The sequence below is a fragment of the Pelobates fuscus genome, chromosome 4 (assembly GCF_036172605.1).
Source record: "Pelobates fuscus isolate aPelFus1 chromosome 4, aPelFus1.pri, whole genome shotgun sequence".
Taxonomy (NCBI): Eukaryota; Metazoa; Chordata; class Amphibia; order Anura; family Pelobatidae; genus Pelobates; species Pelobates fuscus.
The window spans coordinates 383,015,816-383,030,974 of record NC_086320.1 but is presented as its reverse complement, the minus strand read 5'-3'; the positions used below and the strand labels follow the sequence as shown (position 1 = coordinate 383,030,974).

The 15,159-nt window shown below is 46.6% G+C and overlaps 1 protein-coding gene across 5 annotated transcripts in view; it reads left to right on the top strand.

Annotated features, from left to right (window-relative positions):
- Nucleotides 1-15,159, top strand: part of CCM2 (CCM2 scaffold protein) — a 32,639-nt gene extending 17,480 nt beyond the window's left edge. For 4 of the 5 annotated variants that reach the window (XM_063452848.1, XM_063452849.1, XM_063452847.1 and 1 more), the window contains 7 exons: nucleotides 503-686; nucleotides 1,230-1,366; nucleotides 1,540-1,753; nucleotides 5,725-5,782; nucleotides 10,394-10,532; nucleotides 13,632-13,770; nucleotides 14,614-15,159. In XM_063452848.1, the coding sequence (XP_063308918.1) occupies nucleotides 503-686; nucleotides 1,230-1,366; nucleotides 1,540-1,753; nucleotides 5,725-5,782; nucleotides 10,394-10,532; nucleotides 13,632-13,770; nucleotides 14,614-14,915 (1,173 nt within the window). In that variant the 3' untranslated portion in view covers nucleotides 14,916-15,159. The remainder of the gene's footprint in view (nucleotides 1-502; nucleotides 687-1,229; nucleotides 1,367-1,539; nucleotides 1,754-5,724; nucleotides 5,783-10,393; nucleotides 10,533-13,631; nucleotides 13,771-14,613) is intronic. The other variant, XM_063452851.1, reaches the window with a different exon arrangement.

Below are 15,159 nucleotides of genomic sequence, written 5' to 3'. Positions count from 1 at the left end.
TGCAAGCCCTCCCCTTTAGCCCCGCCCACATGTTCTGTGACTGTCCAATCACAGGCTTCCCAATGCAGCTCTATGAGAAGTCTTTGCAACGCAGGTGCTCTGGGAAAAGGCAGCTTCTTAAATTTATCTCCATCGAGCGAAACAATCCGGAAGTCACGGGACCAGTTATCTAAAAGCCAGAGGGGAGGGTGTAACAAGGTGAATTTATAAAAGTTCACATTTCTATTGAAATCTGCAAATTTTTGTAAAAAAATGAAAAGTGTGAAAAAAACACTTCACACACAAAGCATTTCAGCACGTAAACTGCTCCAGGGTCCAGAGTGTCCCTTTACCCCAGTCCTCTTCTCTTTTTGCTAGTTTTCATTGATCCCAGTGTCTTGCCAGAGACCCTTTTGGTTGATTTCTGCCCTCTTTGGAGGCTGTTTTTCAATTAACCTTGCTCTCTTGTTTGACCTCAGTACCTTCGGAAGTGCTCTACTTTTGCTATTCTTCCTCTCTTTAGAGGCTTCACCAACTCCCAGCCCAGCTCAGCCAGGAACATGACGCAGTGATCAGCCTGTCTGCGTACAACGTCAAGGTGGTTTGGAGAGATGGAGAGGACATAATACTCAGGGTTCCCATCCACGACATTGCAGCCGTCTCGTACGTCCGGGATGACTGCATGCACTTGGTGCTTCTAAAAACAGGTAAAACCATAAATAAATAAAGGTGTTCCCAGTGGAAGTGTAATTATAATATACAAATACTCTTGGCCAACATCGGTGGAATTGCAAATAAAATGCAAGGACCTGTAGTGTTTTAGTTGTGATTGACAACCCACAGGCCTGTACATTTAAAAATGATGTGGTCATACAAAAAATTGATATCTAAAATTGTTTCTAAAAATTGTATTTCATTAGGTATTAAAGGGACACTCTTGGCACCCAGACTACTTCAGCTAATTCAAGTGGTCTGGGTGTAGTGTCCCTTTTGCACAGTGCTGCAGTGCGGGGCACAAGGGAGGGGGGAGGCAAAGGAGCTATAGTGCCAGGAATACAGCTTTGTATTCCTAGCACTACGGTATCCCTTTAAATATAATTTTTATTCTATTTATTTATTTTATACAAAGGCAGGCTGATGCAAAGTGCTACACCTTGATAACCTTTTTAGAAGAGGACCTATAAATGAAAACAACACGTTTTACGTTGGATTGAAATATTACAGTGACCTTTCTTTATTACGATGTTTAGCGCAGGACCCTGGGATCTCACCAAGTCAGAGCCTATCTGCTGAAAGTGGCAAATTGTTGACATCTGGTTCACTCTCGGAGTGTGGCACGGCGCCAGTGGAAGCTTGCTGCCTTGTTATTTTGGCTACTGAGAACAAAGTAAGTAGGATTTTTATTGTGTGGTGGGTTTTCTTCTTATTGTGTTTTAACTGGAAATGGTGTCCATTTGTCTACGTGGGTTCTGGAAGACGTCTTGTTTATAAATCAGGCAACGTTTTGGTGTTTTTTTTTTTTTTCTCCCCCCACATGTCACATCTTGTTCTGTCAATTAGGCTGCAGCAGAGGAACTCTGCCTCCTTCTGGGCCAGGTCTTCCAAATTGTTTACACAGAATCCACTATCGACTTCCTGGACCGAGCGATATTCGATGGAGCCTCCACGCCAACTAGACACATGTCGCTACACAGTGGTGCGTTCACAAATCCTGATTCAGGGCTCGCGTCAGTGTACACTTGGTTTGAAACTGACAACCCTACCTCAAGCACAGGTTCCTAATCCGGATTCATTTTCATTTGTCTTATATGTGTTAAAATCTGAGCATTTCCTCTTCATCATAACTCCCATAGCACATGCTTTTTTACTCAACAACCTGTTACTACACTACACCATGTCTATCTACCCCACTATCTGTTACTACACCATGTCTATCTACCCCACTATCTGTTACTACACCATGTCTATCTACCCCACTATCTGTTACTACACCATGTCTATCTACCCCACCATCTGTTACTACACCATGTCTCCCTACACCACTATCTGTTACTACACCATGTCTACCAACCCCGCTATCTGTTACTACACCACGTCTTCCAACCCCACTATCTGTTACTACACCACGTCTTCCAACCCCACTATCTGTTACTACACCACGTCTTCCAACCCCACTATCTGTTACTACACCACGTCTTCCAACCCCACTATCTGTTACTACACCACGTCTTACATCCCCACTATCTGTTACTACACCATGTCTATCTACCCCACTATCTGTTACCACACCATGTCTATCTACCCCACCATCTGTTACCACACCATGTCTATCTACCCCACCATCTGTTACTACACCATGTCTCCCTACACCACTATCTGTTACTACACCATGTCTACCAACCCCACTATCTGTTACTACACCACGTCTTCCAACCCCACTATCTGTTACTACACCACGTCTTCCAACCCCTCTATCTGTTACTACACCACGTCTTCCAACCCCACTATCTGTTACTACACCACGTCTTCCAACCCCACTATCTGTTACTACACCACGTCTTCCATCCCCACTATCTGTTACTACACCACGTCTTCCAACCCCACTATCTGTTACTACACCACGTCTTCCAACCCCACTATCTGTTACTACACCACGTCTTACATCCCCACTATCTGTTACTACACCATGTCTATCTACCCCACTATCTGTTACTACACCACGTCTTCCAACCCCACTATCTGTTACTACACCACGTCTTCCATCCCCACTATCTTTTACTACAGCACGTCTTCCATCCCCACTATCTGTTACTACACCATGTCTACCTACACCACTATCTGTTACTACAGCACGTCTACCTACCCCACTATCTGTTACTACACCACGTCTTCCAACCCCACTATCTGCTACTACACCATGTCTATCTACCCCACTATCTGTTACTACACCACGTCTTCCAACCCCACTATCTGTTACTACACCATGTCTATCTACCCCACTATCTGTTACTACACCATGTCTATCTACACCACTATCTGTTACTACACCACGTCTTCCAACCCCACTATCTGTTACTACACCACGTCTTCCAACCCCACTATCTGTTACTACACCACGTCTTCCATCCCCACTATCTGTTACTACACCACGTCTTCCATCCCCACTATCTGTTACTACACCACGTCTTACATCCCCACTATCTGTTACTACACCATGTCTATCTACCCCACTATCTGTTAACACACCATGTCTATCTACCCCACCATCTGTTACTACACCATGTCTCCCTACACCACTATCTGTTACTACACCATGTCTACCAACCCCACTATCTGTTACTACACCACGTCTTCCAACCCCACTATCTGTTACTACACCACGTCTTCCAACCCCACTATCTGTTACTACACCACGTCTTCCAACCCCACTATCTGTTACTACACCACGTCTTCCAACCCCACTATCTGTTACTACACCACGTCTTCCAACCCCACTATCTGTTACTACACCACGTCTTCCAACCCCACTATCTGTTACTACACCACGTCTTCCAACCCCACTATCTGTTACTACACCACGTCTTCCAACCCCACTATCTGTTACTACACCACGTCTTACATCCCCACTATCTGTTACTACACCATGTCTATCTACCCCACTATCTGTTACTACACCACGTCTTCCAACCCCACTATCTGTTACTACACCACGTCTTCCATCCCCACTATCTTTTACTACAGCACGTCTTCCATCCCCACTATCTGTTACTACACCATGTCTACCTACACCACTATCTGTTACTACAGCACGTCTACCTACCCCACTATCTGTTACTACACCACGTCTTCCAACCCCACTATCTGCTACTACACCATGTCTTCCAACCCCACTATCTGTTACTACACCACGTCTTCCAACCCCACTATCTGTTACTACACCATGTCTATCTACCCCACTATCTGTTACTACACCATGTCTATCTACACCACTATCTGTTACTACACCACGTCTTCCAACCCCACTATCTGTTACTACACCACGTCTTCCAACCCCACTATCTGTTACTACACCACGTCTTCCATCCCCACTATCTGTTACTACACCACGTCTTCCATCCCCACTATCTGTTACTACACCACGTCTTCCATCCCCACTATCTGTTACTACACCACGTCTTGCAACCCCACTATCTGTTACTACACCATGTCTACCTACTCCACTATCTGTTACTACACCATGTCTACCTACTCCACTATCTGTTACTACACCATGTCTACCTACTCCACTATCTGTTACTACACCATGTTTATCTACACCACTATCTGTTACTACACCATGTCTATCTACACCACTATCTGTTACTACACCACGTCTTCCATCCCCACTATCTGTTACTACACCACGTCTTCCAACCCCACTATCTGTTACTACACCACGTCTTCCCACCCCACTATCTGTTACTACACCACGTCTTCCAACCCCACTATCTGTTACTACACCACGTCTTCCAACCCCACTATCTGTTACTACACCACGTCTTACATCCCCACTATCTGTTACTACACCATGTCTACCAACCCCACTATCTGTTACTACACCACGTCTTCCATCCCCACTATCTGTTACTACACCACGTCTTCCATCCCCACTATCTGTTACTACACCACGTCTTGCAACCCCACTATCTGTTACTACACCATGTCTACCTACACCACTATCTGTTACTACACCACGTCTTCCAACCCCACTATCTGTTACTACAGCACGTCTTCCAACCCCACTATCTGTTACTACACCACGTCTTCCATCCCCACTATCTGTTACTACACCACGTCTTCCATCCCCACTATCTGTTACTACACCACGTCTTCCATCCCCACTATCTGTTACTACACCACGTCTTCCATCCCCACTATCTGTTACTACACCACGTCTTCCAACCCCACTATCTGTTACTACACCACGTCTTCCAACCCCACTATCTGTTACTACACCACGTCTTCCAACCCCACTATCTGTTACTACACCACGTCTTCCAACCCCACTATCTGTTACTACACCACGTCTTCCAACCCCACTATCTGTTACTACACCACGTCTTCCAACCCCACTATCTGTTACTACACCACGTCTTCCAACCCCACTATCTGTTACTACACCATGTCTACCAACCCCACTATCTGTTACTACACCACGTCTTCCAACCCCACTATCTGTTACTACAGCACGTCTTCCAACCCCACTATCTGTTACTACACCACGTCTTCCAACCCCACTATCTGTTACTACACCATGTCTACCAACCCCACTATCTGTTACTACACCACGTCTTCCAACCCCACTATCTGTTACTACACCACGTCTTCCAACCCCACTATCTGTTACTACACCATGTCTTCCATCCCCACTATCTGTTACTACACCACGTCTTCCAACCCCACTATCTGTTACTACAGCACGTCTACCAACCCCACTATCTGTTACTACACTAAATGTCTTCATCTTGCACATGCGACTTGCTCTGTTTCTGCACATTTCAGTCCTGACCCGCTTATCACTCCTCACTCATTCTTCCATGATTTTGCTGTTTACTCCAGGGTCCCTTACATCCGTATCTCACTGCTTTTACCCTCTAGGCCTATGAGATTATACAAGAGACCTTTTTTATTTTGCTGATAAAGAGACTTGAAGTCCACCAATCTTACATGTGAAATAACCAGCTCATTTTGTAACCCGATTTCCAGATGATTCTTCTAACAAGGTAGACGTGAAGGAAGCGTACGACTTAGATGCCAGTCCATTGTAAGTGTTTTATTGTCATTTTCATTCAGTAAGGGAAATCTAACAACATAATCTTGTATTTGTCCTCCTTTCCTATAGTTGGTATAAAAAGCTTAGATTGGTCGGTTTTATTGGTAGGTGTAACGGACCGTTTCACTTACAAGAGGATAAAACCCAGTTTAGGCGATATCCCCCTTTCCAGATGCACAGGCAGCTACTGCAAACACCATTCTCCCGACTGGAACCACACGAACTCTGGAATCAGCTGAACAGGAAAAGCATACCATCCGCTTACACTCCTGGCAGTCAGCATACAATCCAATTCCCCCAAAGAACGAGACGACACATCGCTTTGAGGGTTAAGCAAGACTCTGGACTGGCTCATCCAGCCTGGCTTTTATTTCCAACTCACACATACAGGCCACACCCAGGGGGAGGCATAAAAGAACCAATGACATAGATGTTACCTCCCACACATCCCCTCCCCTTAGTGTGACACATAATCCCATTATGCATACAGTGTAAAATATACTTTTACACAACTTTCATAACTTTAAAACCATACATCACATTCACATAAAAATACATATCCACAATCAATCCATTCAGGGGAACAACATATTAAAAAATGGCATGAATCCGACCAGGGGTTCAAAAGTTACTAAAAGTATCTTTTGTCCCTCCTGTCTGGCAGAAAAACATCCCCACAATGCACCCAGGTTTCCTCCCTTCTGCCCTGGAGTTAATTGGAGAAGTAATCCAATTATCCAGGACTAGAGGCAGACTCCATTAACCACATGGTTGCAAAACGACATAAAACACTTTAAAATACATAAAGTCACATTTATACATAACACACAGACATTTCACCTATCCCCAGATAGCTGGGATCTGCGCGCACAAAACTACCGAATAGCGCGCAGATCCTACTCACACAGTACAATTGCCATGGAGCTAAAGTCTTTCCCATAGTCTTTCATTAATGAATAGGCTCCATGGTCTGGCTATCTGGGGTATCACATTCCCATAAAGTCTGGTCCATATTCCAAAGGCAAGAGGCGGGCAATCAGCCCCCTCCAAGGACACGTGGCGAGGTCGGTTTCGCCACACTTCTCCCCTTTACCCCCCAGACTAACAGGGTACTTGACCTCCTGCCGGTCAGTGCCCTTGTTAGTCCAGCAGCCCACCCACAAGACAGAAACAGCAGTACAGCCCACCCACAATAAACCATTACTACACCTGGGTAAGGGAGAATCTTGTCCATGTCCAGGTGCCTTACCACGGCTGTGTGGGGGACTGGTAGGCTGCCTTGGTGGGTTGCTGAGGGTGCAGAGACCAGCGGTACTCTGTCCTGGTGCCAGCACTACCCCGGGAGTAGCCTGGTTGGAGCCTGGTTGCTGGAGATTGACTGTCTCCACTTTGGATATATCGCTCTGTGGCTGGGGGACAGGACCGACCGTCCCTACCCCTTGTGCTGTAAGTGCAGAGACTACGGTCCCATCTGCACAGTTGTGGGGCTTAACATCTCCCCTGGGTGGGTTAGGCTGCCATTGGAGAGAGGGTGTAACAAGCTCCTCTCTCTGGACGGTGAACTGCCGCTGGGGAGAGGGGTTAGCAGGCTCCTCTCCCTGCCACTCTCTCTGCTGGTGGAAAGGGAGACCAGCTGTCTCCCCTTTCATTCTCTTGTCCTGCTGCTGGGGTGCGAGACTGACTGTCTCTGCTCCCTGGGGTACAAACTGCCGCTGGGGAGGATGGACGACACCATCAGCTCCCTGGGGTACACACTGCCGCTGGGGAGGAAGGACGACACCTTCGGCTCCCTGGGTTACACACTGCCGCTGAGGAGGACGGACGACACCATCAGCTCCCTGGGACACACACTGCTGCTGGGGAGGATGGACGACACCATCAGCTCCCTGGGGTACACACTGCCGCTGGGGAGGAAGGACGACACCTTCGGCTCCCTGAGACACACACTGCCGCTGGGGAGGGAGGACGCTGCTCTCCTCTCCCTTCACTTCACACTGCCTTCCTGGCATATCACTTTGCTGCTGGGGGGCAGGAACAACAACCTCTGCCCCCTGTAACTCAGCCTGCTGCTGGGGGGGGAGGACGACACCATCCGCTCCCTGGGTTACACACTGCCGCTGGGGAGGATGGACGACACCATCAGCTCCCTGGGGTACACACTGCCGCTGGGGAGGAAGGACGACACCTTCGGCTCCCTGAGACACACACTGCCGCTGGGGAGGATGGACGACACCATCAGCTCCCTGGGGTACACACTGCCGCTGGGGAGGAAGGACGACACCTTTGGCTCCCTGAGACACACACTGCCGCTGGGGAGGGAGGACGCTGCTCTCCTCTCCCTTCACTTCACACTGCCTTCCTGGCATATCACTTTGCTGCTGGGGGGCAGGAACAACAACCTCTTCCCCCTGTAACTCAGCCTGCCGCTGGGGGGGGAGGACGACACCATCCGCTCCCTGGGTTACACACTGCCGCTGGGGAGGAAGGACGGCACCTTCTGCTCCCTGGGGGACACACTGCCGCTGGGGAGGATGGACGACACCATCAGCTCCCTGGGGTACTGCTGGTTGCTGTTGTGAAGGAGGACCGGTTGTCTCTTCCCAGGCTTCAATGATGAGTCGCAGGTAATCCCCCTCCAGGTTCCATTCCTTGGCAACCAAATACTGTAGGTCTGCCTCGAGGTCAATAGCGCTAGGGAGACCCAGCATGTCCGCTCGGTCGTAGTACAGGTCCCAAAAACGAGAGTCGGTCATTTTCCCAAAGTCCTCATTGTCATTATTATCCCAAAATCGGCCACAGCCAGTGTACTCTCCGCCTTCTGGGAACTCATACTCCGCCATCTCGGGGACACACTGAGCTGCGTACCATTGTATCGCCTGGTATGCGTCGTCTAGCGCCCGTTCTGCATATACTAGAATCTCGAGTCTAGTCACCCACTTTTCCTCGGCCTGTGTTCTCAGGAGGGGCCTCCGCTCTGCCATTCGAGCCAGGATTCGCTGCCTTCTGCTGCGGCGCTGACCCCCTCGCGAATACTGTACTTCCTCTAGGGCCTCGTTCCACAACCCGGCTCTGACCACCTCTCTGTACATCAACATGTTCTCCTCTGAGACTTCTCCAGACTCCGGGACGTAAAAGTTCAATCTAACTTGAAACTCCTCCTCCATTTTCTGAGTTCCTTTGTAGATAGGGTCGCTGTACGGGTACTAGCGTTGCCCTCAATTTGTAATCCCGGAATGGTGTTGTCTGTAGCTGTCCCTCTGGTTGTAGGAACGATCCCGCCGCTTGCCACCAATTGTAACGGACCATTTCACTTACAAGAGGATAAAACCCAGTTTAGGCGATATCCCCCTTTCCAGATGCACAGGCAGCTACTGCAAACACCACTCTCCCGACTGGAACCACACGAACTCTGGAATCAGCTGAACAGGAAAAGCATACCATCCGCTTACACTCCTGGCAGTCAGCATACAATCCAATTCCCCCAAAGAACGAGACGACACATCGCTTTGAGGGTTAAGCAGGAACTCTGGACTGGCTCATCCAGCCTGGCTTTTATTTCCAACTCACACATACAGGCCACACCCAGGGGGAGGCATAAAAGAACCAATGACATAGATGTTACCTCCCACACATCCCCTCCCCTTAGTGTGACACATAATCCCATTATGCATACAGTGTAAAATATACTTTTACACAACTTTCATAACTTTAAAACCATACATCACATTCACATAAAAATACATATCCACAATCAATCCATTCAGGGGAACAACATATTAAAAAATGGCATGAATCCGACCAGGGGTTCAAAAGTTACTAAAAGTATCTTTTGTCCCTCCTGTCTGGCAGAAAAACATCCCCACAATGCACCCAGGTTTCCTCCCTTCTGCCCTGGAGTTAATTGGAGAAGTAATCAAATTATCCAGGACTAGAGGCAGACTCCATTAACCACATGGTTGCAAAACGACATAAAACACTTTAAAATACATAAAGTCACATTTATACATAACACACAGACATTTCACCTATCCCCAGATAGCTGGGATCTGCGCGCACAAAACTACCGAATAGCGCGCAGATCCTACTCACACGGTACAATTGCCATGGAGCTAAAGTCTTTCCCATAGTCTTTCATTAATGAATAGGCTCCATGGTATGGCTATCTGGGGTATCACATTCCCATAAAGTCTGGTCCATAGTCCAAAGGCAAGAGGCGGGCAATCAGCCCCCTCCAAGGACACGTGGCGAGGTCGGTTTCGCCACAGTAGGTGTATGTGTAGCGGTTTTATTGGTAGGTGTATGTGTAGCGGTTTTATTGGTGGGTGTATGTGTAGCGGTTTTATTGGTGGGTGTATGTGTAGCGGTTTTATTGGTGGGTGTATGTGTAGCGGTTTTATTGGTGGGTGTATGTGTAGCGGTTTTATTGGTGGGTGTATGTGTAGCGGTTTTATTGGGCAGGAAATCTGACTGAATATTGAAGGATTTAATATTAACAGAATGAACTCCCTGACGGCAGTGTGTCATTCGTTGCAAAAAAAAAAACTCATTCTGCCAGGATAGACCTCCTCACCTCCATGTTGTAACACTGTCATTCCCTTTCAGTTGTTTCCAGGATCCTGCAGACACCGATGGCAGCTCCCCATCTTCCCTGTCCAATCTCCATTCACCTCATAACAAGACCCCCAGCGAGGGCGAACTAAGTGCCACAGCGGCAGAGCTTCTGCAAGACTACATGATGACTGTATGAAACCCTCCCACTCTCTATTTCTAAAGTTTAATCCATTTGTAAGAGCCTACATACATGCTAACATACAGCAAGAAAACTGCCTGGAACAGGGTTCTCCTGCCCTCTTCCCGTCACTCAATCCTTCGTGTAGATCTCTAATTGAAGAACTGATTAACAGATGGAGGGACCATATTTTTAAGTAGAAATATTTCAAAATGTATACATATGCTAGCACAATCTACATGTGATTTTATATACCCATGAGCTACCTGTGTTTTAGCGGGTTTATCAGCACAGTCTGAGGAAGGTTTGAAAGACACTGCTGCCACCCTGGGATTAATTTACCTGAGCTACAGCAGGTAATTCAGCCCTGGGATTCATTTACCTGCGCTACAGCAGGTAATTCAGCCCTGGGATTCATTTACCTGAGCTACAGCAGGTAATTCGGCCCTGTGATTAATTTACCTGAGCTACAGCAGGTAATTCAGCCCTGGGATTCATTTACCTGAGCTACAGCAGGTAATTCGGCCCTGTGATTAATTTACCTGAGCTACAGCAGGTCATTCGGCCCTGGGATTCATTTACCTGAGCTACAGCAGGTAATTCAGCCCTGTGATTAATTTACCTGAGCTACAGCAGGTAATTCGGCCCTGGGATTAATTTACCTGAGCTACAGCCGGTAATTCAGCCCTGGGATTCATTTACCTGAGCTACAGCAGGTCATTCAGCCCTGGGATTAATTTACCTGAGCTACAGCAGGTAATTCGGCCCTGAGATTCATTTACCTGAGCTACAGCAGGTAATTCGGCCCTGGGATTCATTTACCTGAGCTACAGCAGGTAATTCAGCCCTGGGATTTATTTACCTGAGCTACAGCAGGTAATTCGGCCCTGAGATTCATTTACCTGAGCTACAGCAGGTAATTCAGCCCTGGTATTTATTTACCTGAGCTACAGCAGGTAATTCGGCCCTGAGATTCATTTACCTGAGCTACAGCAGGTAATTCAGCCCTGGGATTCATTTACCTGAGCTACAGCAGGTAATTCGGCCCTGAGATTAATTTACCTGAGCTACAGCAGGTAATTCGTTCCTGGGATTCATTTACCTGAGCTACAGCAGGTCATTCAGCCCTGGGATTAATTTACCTGAGCTACAGCAGGTAATTCGGCCCTGAGATTCATTTACCTGAGCTACAGCAGGTAATTCGGCCCTGGGATTCATTTACCTGAGCTACAGCAGGTAATTCAGCCCTGGGATTTATTTACCTGGGCTACAGCAGGTAATTCGGCCCTGGGATTCATTTACCTGAGCTACAGCAGGTAATTCGGCCCTGGGATTCATTTACCTGAGCTACAGCAGGTAATTCAGTCCTGGGATTAATTTACCTGAGCTACAGCAGGTAATTCGGCCCTGGGATTCATTTACCTGAGCTACAGCAGGTAATTCAGCCCTGGGATTCATTTATCTGAGCTACAGCAGGTAATTCAGCCCTGGGATTTATTTACCTGGGCTACAGCAGGTAATTCGGCCCTGGGATTCATTTACCTGAGCTACAGCAGGTAATTCGGCCCTGGGATTCATTTACCTGAGCTACAGCAGGTAATTCAGTCCTGGGATTAATTTACCTGAGCTACAGCAGGTAATTCAGTCCTGGGATTAATTTACCTGAGCTACAGCAGGTAATTCGGCCCTGGGATTCATTTACCTGAGCTACAGCAGGTAATTCAGCCCTGGGATTCATTTATCTGAGCTACAGCAGGTAATTCAGCCCCGGGATTTATTTACCTGGGCTACAGCAGGTAATTCGGCCCTGGGATTCATTTACCTGGGCTACAGCAGGTAATTCAGCCCTGGGATTCATTTACCTGAGCTACAGCAGGTAATTCGGCCCTGGGATTCATTTACCTGGGCTACAGCAGGTAATTCGGCCCTGGGATTCATTTACCTGAGCTACAGCAGGTAATTCGGCCCTGGGATTCATTTACCTGAGCTACAGCAGGTAATTCGGCCCTGGGATTCATTTACCTGAGCTACAGCAGGTAATTCGGCCCTGGGATTCATTTACCTGAGCTACAGCAGGTAATTCAGTCCTGGGATTAATTTACCTGAGCTACAGCAGGTAATTCGGCCCTGGGATTCATTTACCTGAGCTACAGCAGGTAATTCGGCCCTGGGATTCATTTACCTGAGCTACAGCAGGTAATTCGGCCCTGGGATTAATTTACCTGAGCTACAGCAGGTAATTCAGCCCTGGGATTCATTTATCTGAGCTACAGCAGGTAATTCAGCCCTGGGATTCATTTATCTGTGCAAAAACAGGAATTAACGATTTGGGATTAAAGGAATACTATTGTGTCAGGATTACAATAGTATATTCTTGACACTATTGGTGTGAAAATCCATGTTAGGTGTCCGGCCCCCCCCCCCCCCCCCCCCCCCCCATACCAATGAAAAAGGTATTTTGCTCTCCTTTTTCTGCATGTTTCTTGCTGCGGCTTAACCTCTTTGGCTGAGATCATAACGTTTGATAATCTCGGCCAATCCAATGCTTTCCCATAGGAAAGCATTGGGAGGCTAATGCACATATACATCAAAACTCTGCCCTGCGCCAATCAGCACCTCCTCGTAGAGATGCATTGAATCATTGAATCTCGATTAGGAACATTCAGTGTCTCCATGCAGAGCGTGGAGTGACTGCCACAAGAGGTGATCATAGGCAGCAATGTACTCACTGCATTACAATAGCCTGCAGGGCACCCTATAGACACCAAAACAACTACATTAAGCTGTAGTTGTTCTAGTGATTATATTTTCCCTTTAAATGACTCTCCTGGGTGGAGTCAGCACATTCTCTTGTTAATGCATTACACAGATACTGAAACACAGAAACATTGCTTCCATTTTAGCTGCAAATCCCCAGTGAATGCTCAACAAACCAGGAAGTGGCTTAGCCAATGATGATGCTTACTTAACTTTCTATTAACTTTCTATAGTCCTGCTCAGTCTATTCTATAAATTGCTGCTTTTTGGGGACCGCAATGGGTTACAGTGGATTATTTAATGCCGGATATACTCCTTCACTCCCTCAGACCTCTCCCTGCATTCTTTTTGCAGCTGAGGACCAAGCTGTCATCCCAGGAAATCCAGCAATTCGCAATGTTACTTCACGAATACCGGAACGGGGCATCAATCCACGAGTTTTGCATCAATCTCCGGCAGCTCTATGGTGACAGCAGAAAGTTCTTACTGCTTGGTAATAAAACGGACATTTTCCTTTTAACTAATTGCAATCTCTAAAAGGCCTGGAACATACTCCCTTTTTATTTAAAATAATATAAATATTATATCATTGTGCAAATCTGTAAATATCTCAAAGTACATTGTAAGATATCCGGCATTAGACTGTGCTGTGTGGTTATAAATAGATCTTCTGCTTTGTGCTGTGTGTTTCTTGCAGGGTGTCTGTGTATTTGTTTGTGTCTTTATTTAGTCACTACACATACGACAAACACATAATCCTGGGAGACCATGACACAACGTGAGAGAAATATCTGAGATCTGGATATAGTTAAGTGGTTTCACTTCTCACATTTATATTGAATCACATTCTATTGATAGATCTCTATTTCCGTGCGTGCGTGTATATGTATGTACATCTCTCTATCTAATCCTGCTCTGAAGGTTTCTACAAGTGACACACTCTGCATTCTCATAGATTACATTCTGCACTGAGATTGTAACTTGCCTTATCTCATACTGGATAGTAGCCTTTTAGTTAAAACGTTGTTACGGTGTAGCAGGGAGCTGTCTCTGAGAACACTACAGGGCTTCTTTGCCGGCTGCAATTATCTGTATGGTTTGATGCTTGATGTCTAACGAGACTTTACACCCAAAAAGTTACATCCTTTTTTTTTTTACTTTTAAATTATTTTTTTTTATATATTTATCACCAGTTATCTATAAATAAATATCTATCTAGATCTATATATAATTTATTGTTATTATTTTTTTTATTATTATTTCATTTCGGAAAAGACCTATATTTCTTTATGGGTTTTGTTTCTTTGTTTAACCTGCATATTTTTCTTTGTCAAAGGTCTCCGACCATTCATCCCAGAGAAAGACAGCCAACATTTTGAGAACTTCCTGGAAACGATTGGTGTGAAAGATGGACGGGGCATTATCACAGATAGTTTTGGGAGGTACAGACGAACAATGAGCACTGCGTCGAACTCCACCACAAATGGCAATGGTGCTGCTGGGGGTTCCGATGACCAGTCTGTACCCTCGGAAGGGGATGAGTGGGACCGAATGATATCTGACATTAGTAATGATATTGAAGCCCTTGGATGCAGCATGGACCAGGATCCACCACAAGGACCTGGAAATTACTCTTGACCGGAAGCAAACCAGTCAAGTCTCTTTCACCAGCATTACGTGGAGGGCAAAATGGTGACTTGTGTTCTGATCATACACATTGGAAGAAGGACGGAGACACTCCATGATCTCCGCTGTTACATTTGTGAACGATGGATTGGAGCCCACTTTTTATGGCTCTCCGTCTCTTCATTTTGGAATTTTGAAGATGAAACCTAAAGTGCATTTGTTCTCCTAGCAGAACGTCCCTTAAAGTTGTCGTCCC